This window comes from Xyrauchen texanus, chromosome 23 (assembly GCF_025860055.1).
Source record: "Xyrauchen texanus isolate HMW12.3.18 chromosome 23, RBS_HiC_50CHRs, whole genome shotgun sequence".
NCBI classification, from domain to species: Eukaryota; Metazoa; Chordata; class Actinopteri; order Cypriniformes; family Catostomidae; genus Xyrauchen; species Xyrauchen texanus.
Genome location: NC_068298.1, coordinates 6,210,162 through 6,237,492, shown reverse-complemented (window position 1 = coordinate 6,237,492; position 27,331 = coordinate 6,210,162). Strand labels below are relative to the sequence as shown.

The following is a 27,331-nucleotide window of genomic DNA, read 5'->3' as shown; positions in this document are numbered from 1 at the left end:
TGGGCAGGTCTGTGCCCACACTTGGATCTGCTCGCTCAATTAGACAGCTGTCAGTGCAAACATCTCCTCATGTGTGTTTGTGTGCGTTTATTGACCGAGAGCTCAGAAAACGTCAGGTGAAATTTCCAGAACACCTCAGAGCAGATTGTACCAAGAGACTACAACTGACCAGGTAAGTCATCTGTTATTATCATTAAATCATCACAAGCTAGTTTCTAACTACTTCTGACATTTTGGAGTTTACAACCATTCTTTGCTCTTTAAATATGACTAGCTTTGATTTCAATCCATTCCATAGTATTGATTGAATCTCTCTGTATCTGTGTTGCTGGAATATTGCACTGGTGAAAGTGTATTTGCCTTCGTATGATCATTTGGCTCTCGCTCTGTGATTTGACACAAACAATGTTCAATTGTTACTCATAATCATTTAGTAAGTCTATTTTAGAATTGAGCCTTTGGGTTAGTGGACTCTAGTGGTTTTTGAATTCCTGGAAAGCTTTATTATACTCTAGAAAATTGAACTACTGGGTATTAGCCTCACCACATAGACCTTTTAGATGATATCAGATTTGGACATTTGTGTTTAAATGTTTCATATCATGTGATAATTAGATTGCGGAATGTTAAGGCAAACTCAGGATAGTCCCATCAGATATGTACAGTACAATGATTACAAACAGGGGTGATAATTGAAAACTATGGAATTATTATTGACATTAAGGGTGCTTTCTTTTCATTGCAGTGCAGTTTATTAATAATAATGGGGTGATTTGAGGTAAATCAAGTTCAAACTCATATTTCGCCTCTTGTGTCACCCTAACTGACCATAAAATGCCATGATTGGCTTTGACTGACATTCAGGACATAAATTAACTAATGACACTTAAATTCTTTTGACTTGTTAAGAGGTTGTGGTTGTCAGAGTGAGTGTTTTCTCTCTCTCTCTCAAGAGGATGGACAGGCTCTGTGACATGGTTATGAAATGAAACTCTCTGGAATCTTGCTTAATGCATCATAGCTACAAACCCCCACAGCTGTTTATCTGAGCATCAAAATACTTGAAATAACTGGTTTGTTGAAAATATTTATGATTTATGGGCTATGCTGAAAGGAATGAATAATATGATGAATTGTACTCATTTAAGACTGAAGTAAATAAGACTATTTAACATGCCACTGTATAAAAATATATTCCATTTTGTCAGATAAACTCAATTTTAAATGTTGATTAAACTACCTACTGTAAATAGAGATGACTTAAAACTATCAATAAAGTCAACTTTTATTAATTTAAGTAAAACCATCTTAAAATTTTAAACAGTGTGCACACACAATGTCATGTTGGATTGTATATTATCACATCTATTGACTTCTATTGACTGCCTTACTTGTTGACATGTTTTTTTTGTGTGTGTGTGTGTGTGTGTAAAATAACTGCATATGATGGTCCATTTAGTGGCAATCTTGTAAGGCTAAGCACTATGCACTTCATATTGTTGCATCTGCTATTGAGGATGCCCGTTGGAGAAGCATTGTGGCTGAAGACAAAATCCACAATCCCTTTCTCTTGAAATTATTAAAGTGATGAAGGAACACCACCTTCAACTCAACCCTGCCAAGACCGAACTCCTTGTCTTTCCAGCCAACCCTGCTGTTGAACACAACATCACCGTGCAGCTGGGTCCAACTACAGTTTTGCCTTCCAAAACGGTCAGAAATCTAGGGGTAACCATTGATGATGAGCTAAATTTCACAGACCACATTTCAAAAACGGCAAGATCTTGTAGATTTACACTCTACAATATCAGGAAGATAAGACCCTTCCTCTCTGTACATGCCACACAACTGCTTGTTCAGTCCCTTGTCATAACTAGACTGGACTACTGTAACGCTCTCATTGCAGGCCTTCCTGCATGTGCTATTAGACCTCTCCAAATGATCCAGAATGCAGCAGCACGTCTGGTCTTTAATGAACCAAAGAGAGCACATGTTACACCACTCTTTGTCTCTCTCCACTGGCTGCCGGTTCATGCACGTTTTAAATTCAAGGCCCTGATGCTGGCATACAAAACAGTCACTGGGTCTGCTCCAGCATACCTAAAAACATTTATGCAGAGCTACGTTCCCACCAGAAGCCTGCGGTCGGCTAAGGAACGTCGCCTTGTCGTACCAAAACAAAGAGGCACCAAAACACTTTCCCGGACTTTCAGTTTCATCATACCACGGTGGTGGAATGACCTTCCCAACTCAATCCGGGAAGCTAACTCGCTCTCTATCTTCAAAAAAACGGCTAAAAACACATCTTTTCCAAAAGCACTTAACCGGTCAATAAAAAAAAAAAAAAAAAAAAAAAAAAAAAATATATATATATATTTAAATTTCTTGTTGCACTTAAATCTGTTTTGTATACTATTATGATGATAGTGAAACTTTGTAATATGGCACTTTTTGTACCACTGTCTCCCTAAGATGATTCGCTGATGTTCTCCCTCTTTTGTAAGTCGCTTTGGATAAAAGCGTCTGCCAAATGAATAAATGTAAATGTAAATGTATTTGGTCAGAGCGTGCCAATTTATGAGGACATGAAAATAATTAGTAAATAATCTGTTTTGAATTAATAGATGTTTAAAATACTTGTTACCTACACCACCAAAAATGATGATTCTCTCATTATTTACTCAGATAATTTATCCCAGATGTGCATGACTTTATTTATTCTGCAAAACACAAATAAAGATAAAGAAAATATATATTTCAACACTTTGGTCCTCACAATGCAAGTGAATGGTGACCAGAACTTTGAAGGTCCAATAAGCACATAAAGGAAACATAGAAGTAATCCATATGACTCCAGTGTTTAAATCCATATCTTCAGAAGCGATATAATAGGTGTGGGTGAGAAAAAGATAAATATCTAGGTGCTTTTTTGTTTCTTCTGAAAATCTACACTTTCACTTTTACTTCCACATTCTGGTGTGAAAGTGACTTTCAATTACACATTCTGCCACCTTCTTGTTGGGGCTGGTCAAAGGGGGAGATTAATAGTAAAAAAAAGGACTTAAATATGAAACTGTTTCACACCCATAACTATTATTTCACTTCTGAAGACATGGATTAAACCACTGGAGTTGATTACTTTTATGTTTCCTTTATATTCTTTTTGGACCTTCTGAGTTCTGGTCACCATTCACTTGCATTGTATGGACCAACAGAGCTGAGATATTCTTCTAAAAATCTTCATTTGTGTTCTGCAGAAGAAAGAAAGTAAATTTTTTGGATTACTGACTTATATATAAGTTATTTTCAAGAGTATTGAAAATTATGGACAGGTGTACCTAAAAATGCGAGTTAACGGGGCGGCTTTGGTTTAGGTGGTAGAGTGGGTTGGCCACTAATCACAGGGTTGGCGGTTCGATTCCTGGCCCACATGTCTCCACATTCCGAAGTGTCCTTGGGGAAGACACTGAACCTCAGGTTGCTCCCAATAGCAGACTAGTGCCTTGCATGGCAGCTCTGCCACCATTGGTGTGTGAGTGTGTGTGAATGGGTGAATGAGTCACAGTGTAAAGCACTTTGAAAACTGCTATGGTTAAATAAATGCTAAATAAGTGCAGACCATTTACCATTGAACTTATTGTATTGAGTTCATGTAATTTACAATCCAACTTGAATTGTTAAGTTGGCACAACTATTTTTCCTGAAGTTGAATAAACAAACAAACAAACAAAATGCTTTGTGGCATGGTTGCTTTACTTTTTTATGTTTGCCCAACTTTTTATTTTTTACAGTGCAGCAACACCCCTTTCCCTCTTAATATAATAGTATAATAAATATGGGAATTCCATGACATAAATAATTCGTTTAGAATTTCTTGCAGGAAGGCTGCATGACTTTTATTATCTTTTTATTATTTTATTATCCACAATGAGAATCTCTCTTAGAATTTCCTTTTGTTTTGGTTGCAATCTTCTCTAACAACAACGCATCACCATCAGTTTTATGTAAACAAAGTGTGCATACAAAACAAATAACTGATGATTTGGGCATGTAGCTCACTTTAAAAATATATTATATACATAAACAAAAAGGTCATAATATGAAAAGGTTGTATTTGTTTATGTTTTAGGTAACTAAACATGAATAATTATTTTTTACACCATTTATTATTCTTGGTTAAATTTGATAAATACAAATTATATTATTCATTGTGCATGTAAGGACATAATGCATTAACTAATATTAACATATGCAGATTTTAATGTAAACAAATATTAGTATATGTTAAAGTTTAAATTAACTGAGACTCAAAGAGATTCACAGGACTTAATGACTACAGACCTGTCGCTCACACGTCTGTGGTCATGAAGTCATTTCAGAGACTGGTTTTGGCCAACCTGAAGGACATCACTGGATCCCTGCTGGACCCCTTCAGTTTGCTTACAGAGCAAAGAGGTCTGTGGAGGATGCAGTCAATATGGGACTGAACAGACCTGGGACTTATGCAAGGACTTCAGTTCAACCTTCAATACATCATGCCTGATCTTCTCTCAACCAAACTGACCCAGCTCTCTGTGCCCACCCCAATCTATCGATGGATCACCAGCTTTCTGAAAGATAGGCAGCAGCTAGTTAGACTGGGGAAACTCACATCCGGGAACCTCACTATTAGCACTAGTGCTGCTCAGGCATGCGTCCTCTCATCATTGCTTTTCTCCCTGTACACGACTGACTGCACTGCAACCCCACTGTCAAGCTCCTGAAGTTTACAGATGACACCACGGTCATCGGGCTGCGATGGTGACGAGTCTGCATACAGACAGAAGGTTGATCAGATGGTTGTCTAGTGCGGTCACAACAACCTTGAGCTGAACACGCTCAAAACATTGGAGATGATAGTGGACTTCAGGAGAAGGCCACTATCCAGCTGATGCAACAGAGCACTCAGCGCCAGGACATCCAGGCACAAGAATATTATTATAGATTTAAGGTCAACCTGATATATACTGATGAGGTTAAGCATTACTAACAAATAAAAATACTATTTTCAAATGCTGTATATATGCATAAATTCAGTAGATATACTGAACTATGGTGAAGAAAAGGAATGAATTGTTTATGGACTGACTGAATGCTTGTAAGTGACGAAGTGTAAATTATGTAAAATGTGATACACACAACAGACTTAAAACTGCAAATCCAGTATGTCATTTTGTTCATTAAATTATTTAATTTTACATTTATATACACCTTTGTTGCATTAAAATGACAATAAATGCCATTATTAAAAATGTACGTAGTGTCATATTTTAATGAGTTCTTTGTTTCTCTCTCCAGGTTACTTTTGAAGCAGTTTTCTGAAGAGCGTTCTGCTAACAATGTCTAGTGGTAAGCTGTGATGACCAGTGGGTCAATCTCACATGAGATAAACTGTCTGTCTTTATTCATAAGTCAAAGCTATTAATATATGGCATTCTTGCTCAAACCATGCAATGATGTACTGGGTCAGTGTGTGCAATCCTGTTGTCACATGTCACAATGCTTCACACACTCAACTCTCATTGTTATACAGATTTTTTTGAAATCTTTAAAAAGTATCACACTGCCCCGTTCAAACTGTGCCTGTATTATCACTAGAACAATGGTCTTGTGGCTCATTATTGTAAAGTTATGATATTAAAAGATGCATAAGTATATTTGTCTTTTTAGTAGAGGGGGACAAACAGTCGGTTTTCCGAACCACGAAGGTTCGTTCTGTTTTGAAAGGAGACAGCAGCTGGATACAACGTAGTCAGGAAGCAAATGCCGAGGAAGAGGAAAAACCATGGTGAGGAAGAAATTAGTGATTATGTGTATGTGAAAGTATTAAAGCGTGAAGTTAAAAGAGAGACTCGCAGGTATTTAAGAAACCAGGGTTTTCTATGATTATGTACTGCTAAGGGATGATGGACATCATTTTATGTGGAATTTTCTTTAAAATCTAATGATCTTAAAAATATAAAAATAGTTCATATTTTAATATCATTAAAACATTTCAACATAATTTTCAAAATATTTTTGTATTTGTGTTTCATCTGTCCTTTAACTCTGATATAAAGCCTAACTAAAGCCTAATTCAAAATATGAATATGCTCCTGGTAATTAATGTGGATCATTTAAATGCGAGTTCAATTAACATCACAGTAAATATAGTTGCTTAGCCATTTACCAAACTGTCATTTCTAAAAATATATACATTTTGTTCATTATATGTACATTACGATCAAACGATTGAAATGCGTAAATCTTTAAAACTGACTGATTTCACAAGTGTTTATTAAAACATGTGAATCTAAGTTTCATGATATTTCTAACTATATGAAGACACATTAAGACATGATATTAAGCAATGTATCATATAATAATGTTTCTAAGTTATTAATGAAAGTATATAAAGGTCTATAATTAATGCTACATACTAGCAGAAGAGTTCTGAACATTTCTTTTCCTGTTGTAGGTTGGCTGAGGTGCGAGCAAACCGCTCAAATTGTGTTTTGACAGAAAAAAGTCCTGATACTTCACCTACGGCCAAAGTGTCTCAGCCCACAACCAACACAGAGAAGTATTATAACCTTCCATAATTACTTTTACATTTATTCATTAAACAGGTTCATTTATCCAAAGCAACTTACAAATGCAGAAATACTACAATATAAGCAATAGGCAATTCATACTAAGGAGACAGTAACATTGGGAACGCCACAATAAAAAGTTCCAGAATATCCTAGTCAAGAGTTAGATCAGATGTACAGTTAATGTGTAATAATGTGTGAAAGAGTTGTGGGGTGTGCATTAACAGTTTTGAGTCGAGTACTCACAGAAGAGTTGTTTGTTCAAATGTTTTTTGTTTTTATTATCTCTGCATTTGGGATGCCCAATTCCCTGTTTCTTCGAATGTATGCAACTATCATTGCAGTAGTCTTCTCTAGAGATGCCAGAACAGCATTGCAGTAGTCTTCTCTAGAGATGCCAGAACAACATTGCAGTAGTCTTCTCTAGAGATGCCAGAACAGCATTGCAGTAGTCTTCTCTAGAGATGCCAGAACAGCATTGCAGTTGTCTAGTATAGAGATGTCAGAACAGCATTGCAGTAGTCTTCTCTAGAGATGCCAGAACAGCATTGCAGTAGTCTTCTCTAGAGATGCCAGAAAAGCATTGCAGTAGTCTAGTCTAGAGATGCCTGAGCAGCATTGCAGTAGTCTTCTCTAGAGATGCCAGAACAACATTGCAGTAGTCTTCTCTAGAGATGCCAGAACAGCATTGCAGTAGTCTTCTCTAGAGATGCCAGAGCAGCATTGCAGTAGTCTAGTCTAGAGATGCCAGAGCAGCATTGCAGTAGTCTTCTCTAGAGATGCCAGAGCAGCATTGCAGTAGTCTAGTCTAGAGATGCCAGAGCAGCATTGCAGTAGTCTAGTCTAGAGATGCCAGAGCAGCATTGCAGTAGTCTAGTCTAGAGATGCCAGAGCAGCATTGCAGTAGTCTTCTCTAGAGATGCCAGAGCAGCATTGCAGTAGTCTAGTCTAGAGATGCCAGAGCAGCATTGCAGTAGTCTAGTCTAGAGATGCCAGAGCAGCATTGCAGTAGTCTAGTCTAGAGATGTCAGAACAGCATTGCAGTAGTCTTCTCTAGAGATGCCAGAGCAGCACTGCAGTAGTCTTCTCTAGAGATGTCAGAACAGCATTGCAGTAGTCTAGTCTAGAGATGCCAGAGCAGCATTTCAGTAGTCTTCTCTAGAGATGCCAGAACAGCATTGCAGTAGTCTAGTCTAGAGATGCCAGAACAACATTGCAGTAGTCTAGTCTAGAGATGCCAGAACAGCATTGCAGTAGTCTAGTCTAGAGATGCCAGAACAGCATTGCAGTAGTCTAGTCTAGAGATGCCAGAACAGCATTGCAGTAGTCTAGTCTAGAGATGCCAGAACAGCATTGCAGTAGTCTTCTCTAGAGATGCCAGAACAGCATTGCAGTAGTCTTTTCTAGAGATGCCAGAACAGCATTGCAGTAGTCTAGTCTAGAGATGCCAGAGCAGCATTACAGTAGTCTTCTCTAGAGATGCCAGAACAGCATTGCAGTAGTCTAGTCTAGAGATGCCAGAGCAGCATTACAGTAGTCTTCTCTAGAGATGCCAGAACAGCATTGCAGTAGTCTAGTCTAGAGATGTCAGAACAGCATTGCAGTAGTCTTCTCTAGAGATGCCAGAAAAGCAGTGCAGTAGTCTAGTCTAGAGATGTCAGAACAGCATTTCAGTAGTCTTCTCTAGAGATGCCAGAACAGCATTGCAGAAGTCTTCTCTTATGATGCCAGAACAGCATTGCAGTAGTCTTCTCTAGAGATGCCAGAACAGCATTGCAGTAGTCTTCTCTAGAGATGCCAGAACAACATTGCAGTAGTCTTCTCTAGAGATGCCAGAACAGCATTGCAGTAGTCTTCTCTAGAGATGCCAGAACAGCATTGCAGTAGTCTTCTCTAGAGATGCCAGAACAGCATTGCAGTAGTCTAGTCTAGAGATGTCAGAACAGCATTGCAGTAGTCTTCTCTAGAGATTCCAGAACAGCACTGCAGAAGTCTTCTCTAGAGATGCCAGAACAACATTGCAGTAGTCTTCTCTAGAGATGCCAGAACAGCATTGCAGTAGTATTCTCTAGAGATGCCAGAACAGCATTGCAGTAGTCTAGTTTACAGATGCCAGAACAGCATTGCAGTAGTCTTCTCTAGAGATGCCAGAACAGCATTGCAGTAGTCTAGTTTACAGATGCCAGAACAGCATTGCAGTAGTCTTCTCTAGAGATGCCAGAACAGCATTGCAGTAGTTTTCTCTAGAGATGTCAGTACAGCATTGCAGTAGTCTTCTCTAGAGATGCCAGAACAGCATTGCAGTAGTCTTCTCTAGAGATGCCAGAACAGCATTGCAGCAGTCTTCTCTAGAGATGCCAGAACAGCATTGCAGTAGTCTTCTCTAGAGATGCCAGAACAACATTGCAGTAGTCTTCTCTAGAGATGCCAGAACAGCATTGCAGTAGTCTTCTCTAGAGATGCCAGAACAACATTGCAGTAGTCTTCTCTAGAGATGCCAGAACAGCATTGCAGTAGTCTAGTCTAGAGATGTCAGAACAGCATTGCAGTAGTCTTCTCTAGAGATGCCAGAACAGCATTGCAGAAGTCTTCTCTAGAGATGCCAGAACAGCCTTGCAGTAGTCTTCTCTAGAGATACCAGAACAACATTGCAGTAGTCTTCTCTAGAGATGCCAGAACAACATTGCAGTAGTCTAGTTTAGAGATGCCAGAACAGCATTGCAGTAGTCTAGTTTAGAGATGCCAGAACAGCATTGCAGTAGTCTTCTCTAGAGATGCCAGAACAGCATTGCAGTAGTCTAGTCTAGAGATGTCAGTACAGCATTGCAGTAGTCTAGTTTAGAGATGCCAGAACAGCATTGCAGTAGTCTTCTCTAGAGATGCCAGAACAGCATTGCAGTAGTCTAGTCTAGAGATGTCAGTACAGCATTGCAGTAGTCTTCTCTAGAGATGCCAGAACAGCATTGCAGTAGTCTTCTCTAGAGATGCCAGAACAGCATTGCAGTAGTCTTCTCTAGAGATGTCAGAACAGCATTGCAGAAGTCTTCTCTTATGATGCCAGAACAGCATTGCAGCAGTCTTCTCTAGAGATGCCAGAACAGCATTGCAGTAGTCTTCTCTAGAGAGCCAGAACAACATTGCAGTAGTCTTGTCTAGAGATGCCAGAACAGCATTGCAGTAGTCTTCTCTAGAGATGCCAGAACAGCATTGCAGTAGTCTTCTCTAGAGATGCCAGAACAGCATTGCAGTAGTCTTCTCTAGAGATGTCAGAACAGCATTGCAGAAGTCTTCTCTTATGATGCCAGAACAGCATTGCAGCAGTCTTCTCTAGAGATGCCAGAACAGCATTGCAGTAGTCTTCTCTAGAGATGCCAGAACAACATTGCAGTAGTCTTCTCTAGAGATGCCAGAACAGCATTGCAGTAGTCTAGTCTAGAGATGTCAGAACACCATTGCAGTAGTCTTCTCTAGAGATGCCAGAACAACATTGCAGTAGTCTTCTCTAGAGATGCCAGAACAGCATTGCAGTAGTGTAGTCTAGAGATGTCAGAACAGCATTGCAGTAGTCTTCTCTAGAGATGCCAGAACAGCATTGCAGAAGTCTTCTCTAGAGATGCCAGAACAGCATTGCAGTAGTCTTCTCTAGATATACCAGAACAACATTGCAGTAGTCTTCTCTAGAGATGCCAGAACAGCATTGCAGTAGTATTCTCTAGAGATGCCAGAACAGCATTGCAGTAGTCTAGTTTAGAGATGCCAGAACAGCATTGCAGAAGTCTTCTCTAGAGATGCCAGAACAGCATTGCAGTAGTCTTCTCTAGAGATGCCAGAACAGCATTGCAGTAGTCTAGTCTAGCGATGCCAGAACAGCATTGCAGTAGTCTTCTCTAGAGATGTCAGAACAGCATTGCAGTAGTCTTCTCTAGAGATGTCAGAACAGCATTGCAGTAGTCTAGTCTAGAGATGTCAGAACAGCATTGCAGTAGTCTTCTCTAGAGATGCCAGAACAGCATTGCAGTAGTTTAGTCTAGAGATGACAACAGTTGTGCAGCTTGTACAAATAGATGGAAACATTGTTACACCAAGATGGTTAGGCATGAAACACAAGAGCACTTATGGAGGTAACATGATGCTGTTGAGGTACTTCAATTGTTTTTGCCATGTTTTAAAGGTTTTAAAACAGTGGGGTTACCTGTGAGGAGTGAGAGGTGACATTTAAGGGAGATAGTTTGTAAAGCTGATGGAGAATATGGTCACAAAGTCTGTTATTTTATGTATGAGTTTTGTAATGTCTGAAACACAGATGTGTTCATCCAAGAATAGAAATGACAATACTTCATGTTTGCTTTTACAGACCAAAAGCACCAACATCTGGATACCTGATCAGGTAATAAGCATCCTTAGTCAAATAATTTGAACAAAAGTGATCTTTATTAAAACTGTACTTTTCCATTGGTTTTATTTATATTATAATTTTTTTTTATTTGCTTTTGCAGAGGGGTCTTCACCAAAACTGATTCCAAGCCAACATCAAAGTCAGCCAATGGTTTTGTGTAAGTTCCGTTCACTCCAGAGCCTGGCAAAATATATAAGCACAACAAATCTAATTTCCAAATATTTTATCTTAAATTTAATTATGTTGCTAATACAATATTTGGTGTGGAAAATCTATTTTAATAGTATGCTATCTCTCTCACTTTTCTCTCTTAGCTGCATGAACAACTTCACAAAAAAGCCATCAGACAGTTACAAGAAAATGTAAGTGAGCCAAGCAAATAACACTCATGCAATTCAGCTCATTTTAGCAAATCTTTATTATCTTTATTTCTTGATATCTTCCAGAGCTCCTCATACAATTCGTCTGAACACTGAGAAGCCGGAGCAGTCTGAGCCTACTATGAGTCCAGAGGAAGCGGAGAAAAGGTGGAGGAGACCATACACAGAGCAGACTCATTTATCTAAGATGCTACAAGACTTTAAGATCATCTTCATGATTTGACCATCTCTTTGTGTGTGTGTGTGTGTAGGACGGAGGCAGCCAGCAGTGTTCTCAAAGGCTCTGCAGCCAATCGGCGTTCATATGTGCTCTCAGCTGCTAAGAAATATGAGTATGTTTCATGTTCAAAATATGACATAGCTTTTGAAAACTGCAAAACCTAACAGGATTAGGTTACAAGATGATAGATTAGAAGATGATAGACAACAATATAGGAACATGGTAATGCCATGCTTTTTTTGTGTGTAATTACCATGGCGATACCATGTTTTTTTAGACTTGTAACATGATAATACTGTTTCTTTTATTTTTTTGTTCATTTATTTTTATTAGTAATACCATGTTTTTGGAACATGTACCATAGTAATGCCATGTGTTTTACAAACCTGTACCATGATAATAACCTGTTGAAAAATGTACCATAGTAATACCATGTTTTTTTTATAATATAACATGGTAATGCTATGTTTTTTGTAATGCACCATAGTAATACCATTTTTTTAATGCAAGTGCATAGAAATATCAAGTTCTTTTGAAAACATATCATGGAAATACAATGTTTTATTTGTAATTTACCATGGTAATACCATGTTCTTTACACATGTTCTATGGTAATACCATGTTTCTGGAACATGTAAAATAGTAATACAATTTTGAAAAATTCACCATAGAAATGCCATGTTTTTTGTACCATGGCATGATAATAACATGATTTTATTTTGTTTAGTTTTTTGTAATTCACCATGATAATTCCAAGTTTTTTGGAATATGTACCATAGTAATATCATGTTCTTTTGAAAATATACCATTGCAATAACATGTGTTTTTTTAATACACCATGGTAATACCATGTTTTTTTGGACATCTAACATTTTAATACTGCATATATTTGTTTGTAAATGTACCATGATAATAACATGTGTGTGTGTGTGTATATATATATATATATATATATATATATATATATATATATACACACACACACACACACACACACACATATATATATATATATATATATATATATATATATATATATATATATATATACATATATATATCATACCATATACTATGTTAATACCACATCTCTTTTTTTTTGCCATGGCAATACCATGGTGTTTTGGAAATATACCATGGTAATACTATGGTATTCAAGTGCCTTGAAGTAAATACCATGGAACATGAATACATAAATCATTCAGTTGATTTATGATATTACCCTCTGAAATCATCACTGAACCGTGGTGACTCTAGAGTACTGCACATTTTCTAGGGGCAAGAATTATTTAATTTAGATCCCATAGACATAGAATATACCATATGCTTCTAGTATTTAGTGATTCCATCCCACCCCTACTGCATACTTAATGAGTTTTTAATATTTCCAGGTCCTCAGTCAAATCCAAGAGCCCACCTCAGACGAGCACTTCTTTTGTTGCCAAAAGGTACCTAAGACATTTCTGTGTTAAAAAGCACAGACTGACAAAAATAAAGATATATTTAACTTAATACTTATTATTTGTGTGTATGTGGTTTGTAGGGTAGTTATCAGTGATGATGATGACATTGATTCAACTGTACCTGCAAGCACAGTATCTGTTCAATCTGCCCCTCCGCAAAGGTAAACTACACAACATCTCTCACTTATTCAACTGCATGACGTTATTTCTTGTTAAACACTATCTCCATTCTGTTTTTGTTGTTTTCACAGTGTTAAAGCGAGCATTGAAGAAACCCCTGTCCCAGCAGTGAAGGAGGTCAAGCCAGTAGCATCTGAAACTAAATCTGAAACTAAACCTACAGCTAAAACAGCACCTGAACCTAAACTTACATCAGAGCCTAAACCTACAACAGAAACTAAACCAGCACCTGAAACCAAAATAGCATCTGAACCTACACCTAAAATTACACCTGAGTCTAAATCTGAACCTGAAATTAAAACGGCACCTACATCAGAAACTAAACCAGTGGTTGAAACTAAAACGCCAAATGAACCAAAACCAGTAGCTGAAACTAAACCAGTGGTTGAAATTAAAATGGCAACTGAAACAAAACCAGTAAATGAAACTAAACCAGTGGTTGAAACTAAAACAGCAACTGAACCAAAACCAGTGGTTGAAACTAAACCAGTGGTTGAAATTAAACCGGCAACTGAACCAAAACCAGTGGTTGAAACTAAAACAGCAACTGAACCAAAACCAGTTGTTGAAACGAAACCAGTGGTTGAAACTAAAACAGCAACTGAACCAAAACCAGCAGTTGAATCTAAACCAGTGGTTGAAATTAAAACGGCAACTGAACCAAAACCAGTAGTTGAATCTAAACCAGTGGTTGAAACTGAAACAGCAACTGAAACAAAACCAGTAATTGAATCTAAACCAGTGGTTGAAATTAAAACAGCAACTGAACCAAAACCAGTAGTTGAATCTAAACCAGTGGTTGAAATTAAAACAGCAACTGAACCAAAACCAGTAGTTGAATCTAAACCAGTAGTTGAAACTAAAACAGCAACTGAACCAAAACCAGTAGTTGAATCTAAACCAGTGGTTGAAATTAAAACAGCAACTGAACCAAAACCAGTATTTGAATCTAAACCAGTGGTTGAAATTAAAACGGCAACTGAACCAAAACCAGTAGTTGAATCTAAACCAGTAGTTGAAACTAAAACAGCAACTGAACCAAAACCAGTAGTTGAATCTAAACCAGTGGTTGAAATTAAGACGGCAACTGAACCAAAACCAGTAGTTGAATCTAAACCAGTGGTTGAAATTAAGACGGCAACTGAACCAAAACCAGTAGTTGAATCTAAACCAGTGGTTGAAATTAAGACGGCAACTGAACCAAAACCAGTAGTTGAATCTAAACCAGTGGTTGAAATTAAGACGGCAACTGAACCAAAACCAGTAGTTGAATCTAAACCAGTGGTTGAAACTAAAACGGCAACTGAACCAAAACCAGTAGTTGAATCTAAACCAGTGGTTGAAATTAAGACGGCAACTGAACCAAAACCAGTAGTTGAATCTAAACCAGTGGTTGAAATTAAGACGGCAACTGAACCAAAACCAGTAGTTGAATCTAAACCAGTGGTTGAAATTAAGACGGCAACTGAACCAAAACCAGTAGTTGAATCTAAACCAGTGGTTGAAATTAAAACGGCAACTGAACCAAAACTAGTAGTTGAAACTAAACCAGTAGTTGAAATTAAGACTGCAACTGAACCAAAACCAGTAGTTGAATCTAAACCAGTGGTTGAAATTAAGACGGCAACTGAACCAAAACCAATAGTTGAATCTAAACCAGTGGTTGAAATTAAAACAGCAACTGAACCAAAACCAGTAGTTGAATCTAAACCAGTAGTTGAAATTAAGACGGCAACTGAACCAAAACCAGTAGTTGAATCTAAACCAGTGGTTGAAATTAAAACGGCAACTGAACCAAAACCAGAGGTTGAAACTAAACTGGCAACTGAACCAAAACCAGTAGTTGAATCTAAACCAGTGGTTGAAATTAAAACGGCAACTGAACCAAAACCAGTAGTTGAAACTAAACCGGCAACTGAACCAAAACCAGTAGTTGAATCTAAACCAGTGGTTGAAATTAAAACAGCAACTGAACCAAAACCAGTAGCTGAAACTAAACCGGCAGCTGAACCAAAACCAGTAGTTGAATCTAAACCAGTGGTTGAAATTAAAATGGCAACTGAACCAAAACCAGTAGTTGAAACTAAAATGGCAACGGAACCAAAACCAGTAGTTGAAACTAAAACAGCAACTGAACCAAAACCAGTAGTTGAAACTAAACCAGTGGTTGAAACTAAAACAGCAACTGAACCAAAATCAGTGGTTGAATCTAAACCAGTGGTTGAAACTAAAACAGCAACTGAACCAAAACCAGTAGTTGAAGCTAAACCAGTGGTTGAAACTAAAACGGCAACTGAACCAAAACCAGTAGTTGAAACTAAACCAGTGGTTGAAATTAAAACGGCAACTGAAACAAAACCAGAATTTGAAACTAAAACAGCACAAGTGCCTAAACCAGCACCTGAACTTAAACCAGCAACTGAACCTAAACCAGCACCTGAAACTAAAACAGCACCTGAAACTAAACCAGCACCTGAAGTTAAACCAACATCAGAACCTAAACCAGCGGCTGGACTGGCTCCTGAGAAAAGGTTTGTTCTTCTATATTCATATTTATAGGGATTTTGCATACAGGTGAAACTCGAAAAATTTGAATATCGTGCAAAAGTTCATTAATTTCAGTAATTCAACTTAAAAGGTGAAACTAATATATTATGTAGACTCATTACAAGCAAAGTAAGATATTTCAAGCCTTTATTTGATATAATTTTGATGATTATGGCTTACAGCTTATGAAAACCCCAAATTCAGAATCTCAGAAAATTAGAATATTGTGAAAAGGTTCAGTATTGTAGGCTCAAAGTGTCACACTCTAATCAGCTAAACACCTGCAAAGGGTTCCTGAGCCTTTAAATGGTCTCTCAGTCTGGTTCAGTTGAATTCACAATCATGGGGAAGACTGCTGACCTGACAGTTGTGCAGAAAACCATCATTGACACCCTCCACAAGGAGGGAAAGCCTCAAAAGTTAATTGCAAAAGAAGTTGGATGTTCTCAAAGTGCTGTATCAAAGCACATTAATAGAAAGTTAAGTGGAAGGGAAAAGTGTGGAAGAAAAAGGTGCACAAGCAGCAGGGATGACCGTAGCCTGGAGAGGATTGTCAGGAAAAGGCCATTCAAATGTGTGGGGAGCTTCACAAGGAGTGGACTGAGGCTGGAGTTACTGCATCAAGAGCCACCACACACAGATGGGTCCTGGACATGGGCTTCAAATGTCAAACGTCTTACCTGGGCTAAAGAAAAAAAGAACTGGTCTGTTGCTCAGTGGTCCAAAGTCCTCTTTTCTGATGAGAGCAAATTTTGCATCTCATTTGGAAACCAAGGTCCCAGAGTCTGGAGGAAGAATGGAGAGGCACACAATCCAAGATGCTTGAAGTCCAGTGTGAAGTTTCCACAGTCTGTGTTGGTTTGGGGACCCATGTCATTGGCTGGTGTTGGTCCACTGTGCTTTATTAAGTCCAGAGTCAACGCAGCCGTCTACCGGGACATTTTAGAGCACTTCATGCTTCCTTCAGCAGACAAGCTTTATGGAGATGCTGACTTCATTTTCCAGCAGGACTTGGCACCTGCCCACACTGCCAAAAGTACCAAAACCTGGTTCAATGACCATGGTATTACTGTGCTTGATTGGCCAGCAAACTCGCCTGACCTGAACCCCATAGAGAATCTATGGGGCATTGCCAAGAGAAAGATGAGAGACATGAGACCAAACAATGCAGAAGAGCTGAAGGCCGCTATTGAAGCATCTTGGTCTTCCATAACACCTCAGCAGTGCCAAAGGCTGATAGCATCCATGCCACGCCGCATTGAGGCAGTAATTAATGCGAAAGGGACCCAAACCAAGTACTGAGTACATATGCATGATTATACTTTTCAGAGGGCCGACATTTCTGTATTTAAAATCCTTTTTTTTAATTGATTTCATGTAATATTCGAATTTTCTGAGATTCTGAATTTGGGGTTTTCATAAGCTGTAAGCCATATCAAATAAAGGCTTGAAATATCTTACTTTGCTTGTAATGAGTCTATATAATATATTAGTTTCACCTTTTAAGTTGAATTACTGAAATTAATGAACTTTTGCACGATATTCAAATTTTTCGAGTTTCACCTGTAATTGCTTATGGAATTTTAAATGGACACTTTTGAAAACTCAAGTCACAATTAAAATATCTGAATGTCATTGCATTAGATACAAAATATCAGATAAGTGGCATCTGGAAACAAATGATTCTAGACCTTTTCAAAGCAACTTCACCAAGTACTTTATAGTGGATGCATGTGTACTAGCAGAATAACCACACTATGATCATGTTTGGCAACCAGAAAGTAACCAAATATGTTGTGTACATAATTCTGAATCCTATCGAGTATTGTTTTATTGCTTGCATTATATAGATGAACATGTGTTATAATGTATAGGTTTTCTTGTTTTTGTTTCTTTACAGTACTGAAAGTCTGAATGCGCTGTCTCATACCCTGATACCCTTCAAGACAGAGCCGGTCAGGTACAAGATGATCTGATGAATGCATAACAGCCCATCATATAAAGATTATGTTCATTAATCTAAGTGGCATTCATGTGTAAAATGAATTGGACCGTTTACACCTCTGACTCTTCAGTACTGTGTAATGTATCACTCACGTATCATAATCTGCATTCCTTTATGTGTCTCAGACCTGATCCTAAACTGATCCCAGAACAGAGTGATGGCTTGCATAATGATGACCTTCTAGATCTTGCTAAGAGGTCTGTATGACACAATAGCATGTCACCACAGTTGTTTACTCAACACATTTATGTAAACTAAGTGTTTCACACTTATAATCACACACTTAGCCTACCGAACATGACAAAAGAATGTTGTAATAAGGCTGCTGATTGACATGACTTTATGGTAAATGTATTATACTGAACACGTGTCATAGCATTTACTATGGCATGTATTTTTGTACAGCTAGAATGCTTTGTTTATGCAGAACATTTTAAAACATGCTGTTCTGTAAGAAACCACAGGAGGACACCAGAGCTCTATCAGGGACTTTAGTGGACAAAAGCAGTTTTACATTTGTGGGAAAGCCATTAGTTATGCTCTCTGAAAGAATAAAGCCATGTACAGTAAAATCTAAATACTCATTGCTGTCTGTCTTTATCCTATAGTACTGGTCAAGTGTCTGTGAATCCTGATATAGATCTGCTCAGTCAAGACCTGCTCACAGACAACAGGTGAGAGGGCCCATATGGAAATATCGATCATATCATATTAATAAAGGAGTGCAATATAATGGACATTCCCCATAAGGAATGACATTTGTGATATATAGTTATATATATATATATATATATATATATATATATATATATATATATATATATATATATATATATATATATATATAATTTATTTATTTATTTATATAAGTGTCAGAAATTAACATAAAAAAATATTTGCTCCAGGATTTGAAGTTTCAAGGGCATTTTCTTGCCATTTAGATCAAACTGTCTCATCCGTTCATGTCAAATACTTACATTTAATCGATTAATTAATACAAATTATACAATTATTAATACAACTGAGAATTAAATCATAATTATATTAATTAATATAAAATAAAGAATATTAATATAGTATATCATATGTTACAATAAAAAAACTGAAGAATTCCTTATGAGGGCATATTATACCCCCACATTTTGAATTTAGGGGGGCATCTTTTTTGCCCCGAGCCCCCCTACATTTCTGACACTGATATATCTATCTGTCTATATATGTGTAAACAATTGTATAACAATAACTGAGGTCAAAAAATCCATTTAAGATTATCCACTTCATATTTAGTTAAAAATCACATAATTAAATTTGATCGAATTTTGTTATGAAACTGTCAGTTCTTTGTTTTGAAGAATACATGTACACTAGAGCAAATAAATATTGGCAATAATGCAAAAATGTAATCCACAACAAATAAATGGATCCTACCAATTCATTGAACACTGAAACATTGAAGCATTACTAATAGTTTCAATTTTTTTCTCAATTATTTTAACACTGAACCAAATATACACAACCAGTCAAGTTTATGTTTCGTGATCTTAAAAAACTTTAGATCTGAAGGCTTATGTTTAAATGTATTTAAACTTTTGACTGGTAGTGTTGATTAATATATCTGTGCTTTACCAATACAGTAAAGCAAAAAACAAAACAATAAAAGTGTTGAGTATTTTGTAGTATATAGATATTTTACAGCCTTCAGTACAAACAGTGTCGTGCTTTAGCTGTACAATGAACACATCAGAATTCAAATTGCATACGACGAGCATGTTTCTGCATTCAGTGTGAAATGAATTTTTTCAGCTCTGCTGATCCATTTGATCCAATTCCAAGCGAGCCCACAAAGAGGTAACAATTTCAGCTTACAGGTGATCATTTATAATATTATTGCAATCGTGTCTGTATGTACACACTGCAGCAAACTGCTCTCATATTCTCTCTCACATAGTCCTGACTGGTTTGATCCTCTTTTATTGGACTCTGCCAACAACAGGTAAATGTACAAATTCAATAAATACATTATTCAGGCTCTGTTTGGGAAACTGTGACAAGAATAATTATCATAATGAGGTTTGTAATAGATTTAAATTGTCATTTTTAGTTCCAAAGATGTAGACAATCATCTTCAGAAGCCCTTAAACTTGGTTCCTGAGTAAGTGAAACACAAGTAACATGTTGTTTTATTATAATTTTTTGTTTTGTCTTGTCTTACATTACATTACATTTACATTTGGCAGACGCTTTTATCCAAAGCAACTTACAGTGCAATTATTACTGGGACAATCCCCCTGGAGCAACCTGGAGTTAAGTGCCTTGCTCAAGGACACAATGGTGGTGGCTGTGGGGTTAGAACCAGTGACCATCTGATTAACAGCCCTGTGCTTTAGCCACTACGCCACCACCACTCCCAGACTAGTGTAGTCTTGTTTTGTGTCTTTACTTGGCTTGTCTGGTTTTGTTTTGTCTTGTCTTGTTTTGTGTCTTTACTTGGCTTGTCTGGTTTTGTTTTGTCTTGTCTTGTTTTGTGTCTTTACTTGGCTTGTCTGGTTTTGTTTTGTCTTGTCTGGTTTTGTTTTTTGTATCGTTTTGTGTCTTTACTTGTCTTGTTTTGTGATTTGTTTTGTTTTGTTTTATTGTAGTGTAGTGAAATGTACACTCACCTAAAGGATTATTAGGAACACCTGTTCAATTTCTCATTAATGCAATTATCTAATCAACCAATCACATGGCAGTTGCTTCAATGCATTTAGGGGTGTGGTCCTGGTCAAGACAATCTCCTGAACTCCAAACTGAATGTCAGAATGGGAAAGAAAGGTGATTTAAGCAATTTTGAGCGTGGCATGGTTGTTGGTGCCAGACGGGCCGGTCTGAGTATTTCACAATCTGCTCAGTTACTGGGATTTTCACGCACAACCATTTCTAGGGTTTACAAAGAATGGTGTGAAAAGGGAAAAACATCCAGTATGCGGCAGTCCTGTGGGAAAAAATGCCTTGTTGATGCTAGAGGTCAGAGGAGAATGGGCCGACTGATTCAAGCTGATAGAAGAGCAACTTTGCCTGAAATAACCACTCGCTACAACCGAGGTATGCAGCAAAGCATTTGTGAAGCCACAACATGCACAACCTTGAGGCGGATGGGCTACAACAGCAGAAGACCCCACCGGTACCACTCATCTCCACTACAAATAGGAAAAAGAGGCTACAATTTGCAAGAGCTCACCAAAATTGGACAGTTGAAGACTGGAAAAATGTTGCCTGGTCTGATGAGTCTCGATTTCTGTTGAGACATTCAGATGGTAGAGTCAGAATTTGGCGTAAACAGAATGAGAACATGGATCCATCATGCCTTGTTACCACTGTGCAGGCTGGTGGTGGTGGTGTAATGGTGTGGGGGATGTTTTCTTGGCACACTTTAGGCCCCTTAGTGCCAATTGGGCATCGTTTAAATGCCACGGCCTACCTGAGCATTGTTTCTGACCATGTCCATCCCTTTATGGCCACCATGTACCCATCCTCTGATGCTACTTCCAGCAGGATAATGCACCATGTCACAAAGCTCGAATCATTTCAAATTGGTTTCTTGAACATGACAATGAGTTCACTGTACTAAAATGGCCCCCACAGTCACCAGATCTCAACCCAATAGAGCATCTTTGGGATGTGGTGGAACGGGAGCTTCGTGCCCTGGATGTGCATCCCACAAATCTCCATCAACTGCAAGATGCTATCCTATCAATATGGGCCAACATTTCTAAAGAATGCTTTCAGCACCTTGTTGAATCAATGCCACGTAGAATTAAGGCAGTTCTGAAGGCGAAAGGGGGTCAAACACAGTATTAGTATGGTGTTCCTAATAATCCTTTAGGTGAGTGTAGCTTGTTTTGTTTTGTTTTGTGTCTTTAATTGTCTTGTTTTGTTTTGTTTTATTTTAGTGTAGTGTAGTGAAATGTAGCTTGTTTTGTTTTGTTTTGTTTTGTGTCTTGTACTTGTCTTGTATTTGTGATTTGTTTTGTTTTGTTTTATTTTAGTGTAGTGTAGTGAAATGTAGCTTGTTTTGTTTTGTTTTGTGTCTTTAATTGTCTTGTCTGGTTTAGTGATTTGTTTTGTTTTAGTGTAGTGTAGTGAAATGTAGCTGGTTTAGATTAGTTTAGGTTAGATTTGTTTAGTTTAGTGTTTTTGTTCTTGTCTTCTTTTGTCTGGTTTTGTCTTTAGTTTTGTATTGTATTGTATTCATTTGTTTTGCTTTGTTTTGTTTTCTTTTCTTTTGGTGTAGTATAGTTTAGTGTAGTAAGTGAAGTGAAGTGTGTTTTGTTTTGTCTTTGTCTTGTCTTCTTTTGTCTGGTTTTGTCATTTGTTTTGTATTGTAATTAATTAATTTTGCTTTGTTTTGTTTTGTTTTTGTGTAGTGTAGTGTAGTTTAGTTTTGTTTTGGTGTAGTGTTGTTTAGTTTAGTGTAGTGAAGTGTGTTTTGTTTTGTTTTGTTTTTGTATTGTATTGTCTTGTCTTGTATTGTTTTTGTCTTGTCTGGTTTTGTTTTGTTTTTGCCTTGCCTTGTCTTGTTTTGTTTTGTTTTTGTCTTGTCTGGTTTTGTATTGTCTTATCTTGTTTTGTTTTTTGTATTGTATTGTCTTGTCTTGCCTTGTCTTGTCTGGTTTTGTTTTGTTTTTGTCTTGTCTGGTCTGGTTGACCCTGGTAAAATGATTAGAATGTCATTTTAAAATATTACATTAGAATAGATGTTAATAAATAATAAAATAATTTGTTATTGACTTATGCATAATAATTTTTGAAATTACAGTCTGTTCATATTATTTCATGTTTATTAATATATGGATATTAATGAAGGCATTTTTTGTTTTAATCACAGTATGTCCTCACATGTTTTGGTTTCCCTTGCTGATGATGTCATTCCAATTAACACTGACAGGTAAATCCTCAGAAATGATATCCATGAAATTTTTTCTGCTCTAAAAAAACACTCACAGAAATAATAGCACAGCACATTTCTTCAGCATATACCTGAACCTCTGTGTGTTGATTCACATTGTTTACACTAAGATCATATAGAGCTTCTATCAAAAGTTAATAACATAATGGGTTGAAGTCATGAAGGAGGGATCAAACCCAACCCTTAATCTCCACCTGAGCTGCAGATACACTCTCACACAATCTCAAGCACATGTACACTTACGCTGAGAGTTCTCAAGAAGAAAGACTGACCACATCACAGAAAAGGGTAACATTTTGATCATTTTGACTGTTGTCTTGACAGGAGTAAGTGGAGAACTGACATGGAAAGGTAAGCACTTCTGTTATGTCAAGTTCATACTATTTAACTGGCCAAAATAGACTAATTATGGGTAAATATTTAGACCTTAAAAATGATCATTTTGATTTTATGCTGTCACATCATTCTTGGTTAGTTGTGGACAAAAGAGTTTGGCCAGTGTGATTATTAACGACAACAAGATTACTGAAGGCAATAGCCACACTGTTTACCACTTTAGATTCATATATTTCTTCAATATTCATATTTAATAATCAAGATTAGAATTACTGGTCAAATCATTATTACTCATCATTTGCACTTGGTTACATTTGGTAGCAAAGGAAAAGAAAAAGATTTACTTTTTAACTTAGGTGTGTTATATTTATGTGTTAAAGTAGTGTTCATTTGGGGTGCATTGTGACCTGGGTTCAAATTCAGACCTCATTTACAATTCTTTTTAAGAACCCGAACAAAACAACCAAAGCCATCATGCAATTTCATTGTATGAAAAAGAGCAGATTTTTCATGCAATCTTCACTTTTTTATGTTAAATATTCATGCAACTTAATTGTCAACTTAAGAATTGAAAGTTGCATTGAAAATCCACTTCACACAAAAATCTGAGGAGGCTCGTGAATGGGGCTCGACAAATCATAATAACCATTACACCATATGGGCTGATCATCCATCATTTAAAACTCATACATTGGTCACAATATAGACTAAACTTGCATTTCCTGATTCAAATCTGAATTCAGGACTGAGAAATGGAGCGCTGAATCTTAAGATATAGCACAGGCTTTCTTGGACAACAGCTAAATAAGTATAGCCCTATACATTACGTGACTTTTTTTTTTTGTAGCACAACCTACACCAAAACAGTGGAAAGTCCTGAGCAGGAGAAGTTACCGGAATCTGAATCCAAAAAGTATGTGCAGAGCTCATTCAGCCCCAATGTATCCCGATTGTGTAACCTGAAAGTGTTGAATGTTCTATATGTTCTATAGTGAATGTTCTATAGTGAAAGATCTATATGTTCTATAGTGAATGTTCTATAGTGAAAGATCTATATGTTCTATAGTGAATGTTCTATATGTTCTATAGTGAAAGTTCTATATGTTCTATAGTGAATGTTCTATATGTTCTATAGTGAATGTTCTATAGTGAATGTTCTATATGTTCTATAGTGAATGTTCTATAGTGAATGTTCTATATGTTCTATAGTGAATGTTCTATAGTGAATGTTCTATATGTTCTATAGTGAATGTTCTATATGTTCTATAGTGAATGTTCTATAGTGAATGTTCTATAGTGAATGTTCTATATGTTCTATAGTGAAAGATCTATAGTGAATGTTCTATATGTTCTATAGTGAATGTTCTATAGTGAATGTTCTATATGTTCTATAGTGAAAGTTCTATATGTTCTATAGTGAAAGATCTATAGGTTCTATAGTGAATGTTCTATAGTGAATGTTCTATATGTTCTATAGTGAATGTTCTATAGTGAATGTTCTATAGTGAATGTTCTATATGTTCTATAGTGAATGTTCTATATGTTCTATAGTGAAAGATCTATAGGTTCTATAGTGAATGTTCTATATGTTCTATAGTGAATGTTCTATATATTCTATAGTGAAAGATCTATATGTTCTATAGTGAATGTTCTATATGTTCTATAGTGAATGTTCTATAGTGAATGTTCTATAGTGAATGTTCTATATGTTCTATAGTGAATGTTCTATATGTTCTATAGTGAAAGATCTATAGGTTCTATAGTGAATGTTCTATATGTTCTATAGTGAATGTTCTATATGTTCTATAGTGAAAGATCTATATGTTCTATAGTGAATGTTCTATAGTGAATGTTCTATAGTGAATGTTCTATGTTTTCTTTCTCTATTTTAGGGGCTTTGTCTATGTTAAGGAATATGTGAACAATTCACTTACTGACGGCAGGTAAACTGCAGGCACTCTCATTTTAGAAACATTTCACATTATCGTAGTGCTGGCGAGATTTTTTCTTTTTTAGTTATTGTTTTTGAGCACAGATCAGCTTTCTTTATTCATACCTACACCAAAACTGTCATGACTGACAAAAAGATGCAGCAGTACATGAACATAGAACAATTATCTATGGAGCAATACAATTTATTGTGCTACAAAAATACATTTTATTCGTATTCCTACAGAAAATCATATCGTCCTCAGGCTCAAAGACACAACCCTCCCTGCAATATTCAGATTAGTGGTCAACATTTTGATGGGTTTTTTTTTCAATGTTTTTTTCATGGCAAGTGCTTTTAGCTTCGAAAAGTACTAATATTTATTTGTTGTTAACTCTAATTCACTACATTATTTCACATTATGTCAGTGACTTTTAAATTCATGTACGTATAATTTGAATAATTGTGTTCATTCCGGTAGTTTCACATTAAAATTTTAATATAAATACATTTATAAAACATTATAATAATTGATGTTATAGTGTTGAATATGAGTGCAAAAATGTCTAACTACATTATCTTGCAAATATCAGTGCACCACATCATATTATACATATTTAGTGCTTTCTTGTGCCTAGAACAATATACTGTATTTTCTAAAAAATAATAATAAATAAGATATTTATTATTATTATGATTTTTCCCATTACAGTGTTAAACTATTGACAAGGCCAATATGAGTATAAACAACATGATTAAATCCTGTCACCTGTAAATATGATGTTAGCAAGATCAAACCATCATTTTGAAAGGAGGAAATGTCACATCATTATGGGGTTTATGTATTTGATCAGAAAATGCACAAATAAACGTACAACAAAATTTAAGTTGAATTATATTTTTTAATTATTTAAAACGTAATAGTGATGAATGGAAATGTGCAATTTGGCTGGTATTCAGATAAAACCAATACATTTTAATATAATATGAAATATTAAATGTAATTAATATATTTCATAATATAAATATTTAGTAAACATTATTTTTTATAATATTAATACATATTTTAAATATGAAATATGTTCATAATATAAAATGAAATTCAGTATTTAATATTATTTAAAATTATACATAATAAAAAATATATATTTTTATTCATTTTGCATTACACAATGTCAAACACATATGTCAAATTGATATCAAAGTTTGATGTTAATTACATCAGTAGTACGTCATGGGGACACACAAACCAAACAAAAAGCAATGTTTCCTGAAAATGGCATAACACACTCACACATACATACTGTATTATCCTTCACATTTTATAGCAGTTATACAGATTGCCCTAAGGGTGGGCGTCTATCATTTACTTCAAAAACAGTGGGAAGTGTTTGTGTAATTGAGCAGGTCAAATTGTAATCCTTTTCTAGCTTGTCACATGAGCCAAAACTAATGACCTCATTGTGTCTCTATAGCAGAGAAACGACGATTCCCTGTACATACTGCGGAGAGAATGTGGGAAATGACGCCAAGATCACCATTGAGCACCTGAACATATCCTGTCACCTATCCTGCTTTAAGGTACACAACAATATAGGCTCACACAAAGGACTGCTTCTCAAAGACACCTCTGTAATTTGTATGACACTATGTTGAATGTATCGTTTTGTAGTTTAGGATATAATACCCTGCCAGCACTTAATCATATTTGACATCATGTTTTAATGGGAATGTATATTCAGTTTCTTTCTCTTCTCCATCCAAGTGTGGGATTTGCTTGAAACCAATGGGAGATTTGCTCTACAATATGTTTCTCTATCGTGGGGTCGTCCACTGTGAGAGCTGTTACTCCAATGTCCTGTAAGCATACCTGCTTACATTTACTGTCTGAACAAATGGACTTTTCCACCCCAGTATGGAAGTCACTTGCCTTTTAGTAGGAATTAGTCTTTATACTGCAATGAAACAAGTTCCTTTTCACTGATACAACAGATGTAAGCATATCACTGAATTAACTGTATTGTGCAGAATACCTGTAATGAAATACACCTGTTCATGAGATATGTTCAAAAGGTTTTCAAGTGTTAGAATAGCTGAAACTCTGTTTCGGGGATTCTAGGATTCATATTTTTGTTCTGTGCTTTTGGATGACTTCAAGTGTGCTTTTAGCCTCCAAATAAGAATGTATTTGTCTTCTATTTAATCACCAAAAACCCATTTTAAAGAATTTTTTTGTGAAACTGTGAATCTCTTATGAATTTATGTACTCTGCATCTTTTACTGTAAATCAACATTCACACTTCAATAAAGTTGTA

At 36.3% G+C, this 27,331-nt stretch overlaps 1 protein-coding gene across 3 annotated transcripts; it reads left to right on the top strand.

Annotated features, from left to right (window-relative positions):
• LOC127663055 (cell surface glycoprotein 1-like) lies at positions 1–27,331 on the top strand. Of its 3 annotated transcripts, none has more exons than XM_052154460.1 (24): positions 1–172; positions 5,338–5,388; positions 5,710–5,827; positions 6,497–6,601; positions 10,966–10,998; positions 11,108–11,164; positions 11,322–11,369; positions 11,454–11,534; positions 11,639–11,719; positions 12,999–13,055; positions 13,151–13,231; positions 13,322–15,781; positions 17,698–17,757; positions 17,928–17,999; positions 18,411–18,476; positions 19,606–19,650; positions 19,751–19,795; positions 19,904–19,954; positions 22,670–22,729; positions 23,075–23,101; positions 23,934–23,999; positions 24,979–25,029; positions 26,495–26,597; positions 26,782–27,331. In XM_052154460.1, exons 2-24 carry the CDS (start codon positions 5,379–5,381, stop codon positions 26,878–26,880), a joined length of 3,876 nt encoding a protein of 1,291 aa, XP_052010420.1. In that variant the 5' UTR covers positions 1–172; positions 5,338–5,378; the 3' UTR covers positions 26,881–27,331. The 3 variants fall into 3 exon arrangements, with proteins under 3 accessions (XP_052010420.1, XP_052010419.1, XP_052010418.1); XM_052154459.1 differs by having other exon boundaries at positions 2–172; positions 5,713–5,827; positions 26,492–26,597; XM_052154458.1 differs by having other exon boundaries at positions 2–172; positions 26,492–26,597.

Coding starts and splice junctions, on each gene's coding strand:
- LOC127663055 (XM_052154458.1), top strand. Junction 11,720..12,998: donor TCAGCTGCTAAGAAATATGA/GTATGTTTCATG, acceptor TAATATTTCCAG/GTCCTCAGTCAAATCCAAGA. Junction 22,730..23,074: donor ATTCCAATTAACACTGACAG/GTAAATCCTCAG, acceptor TTGTCTTGACAG/GAGTAAGTGGAGAACTGACA.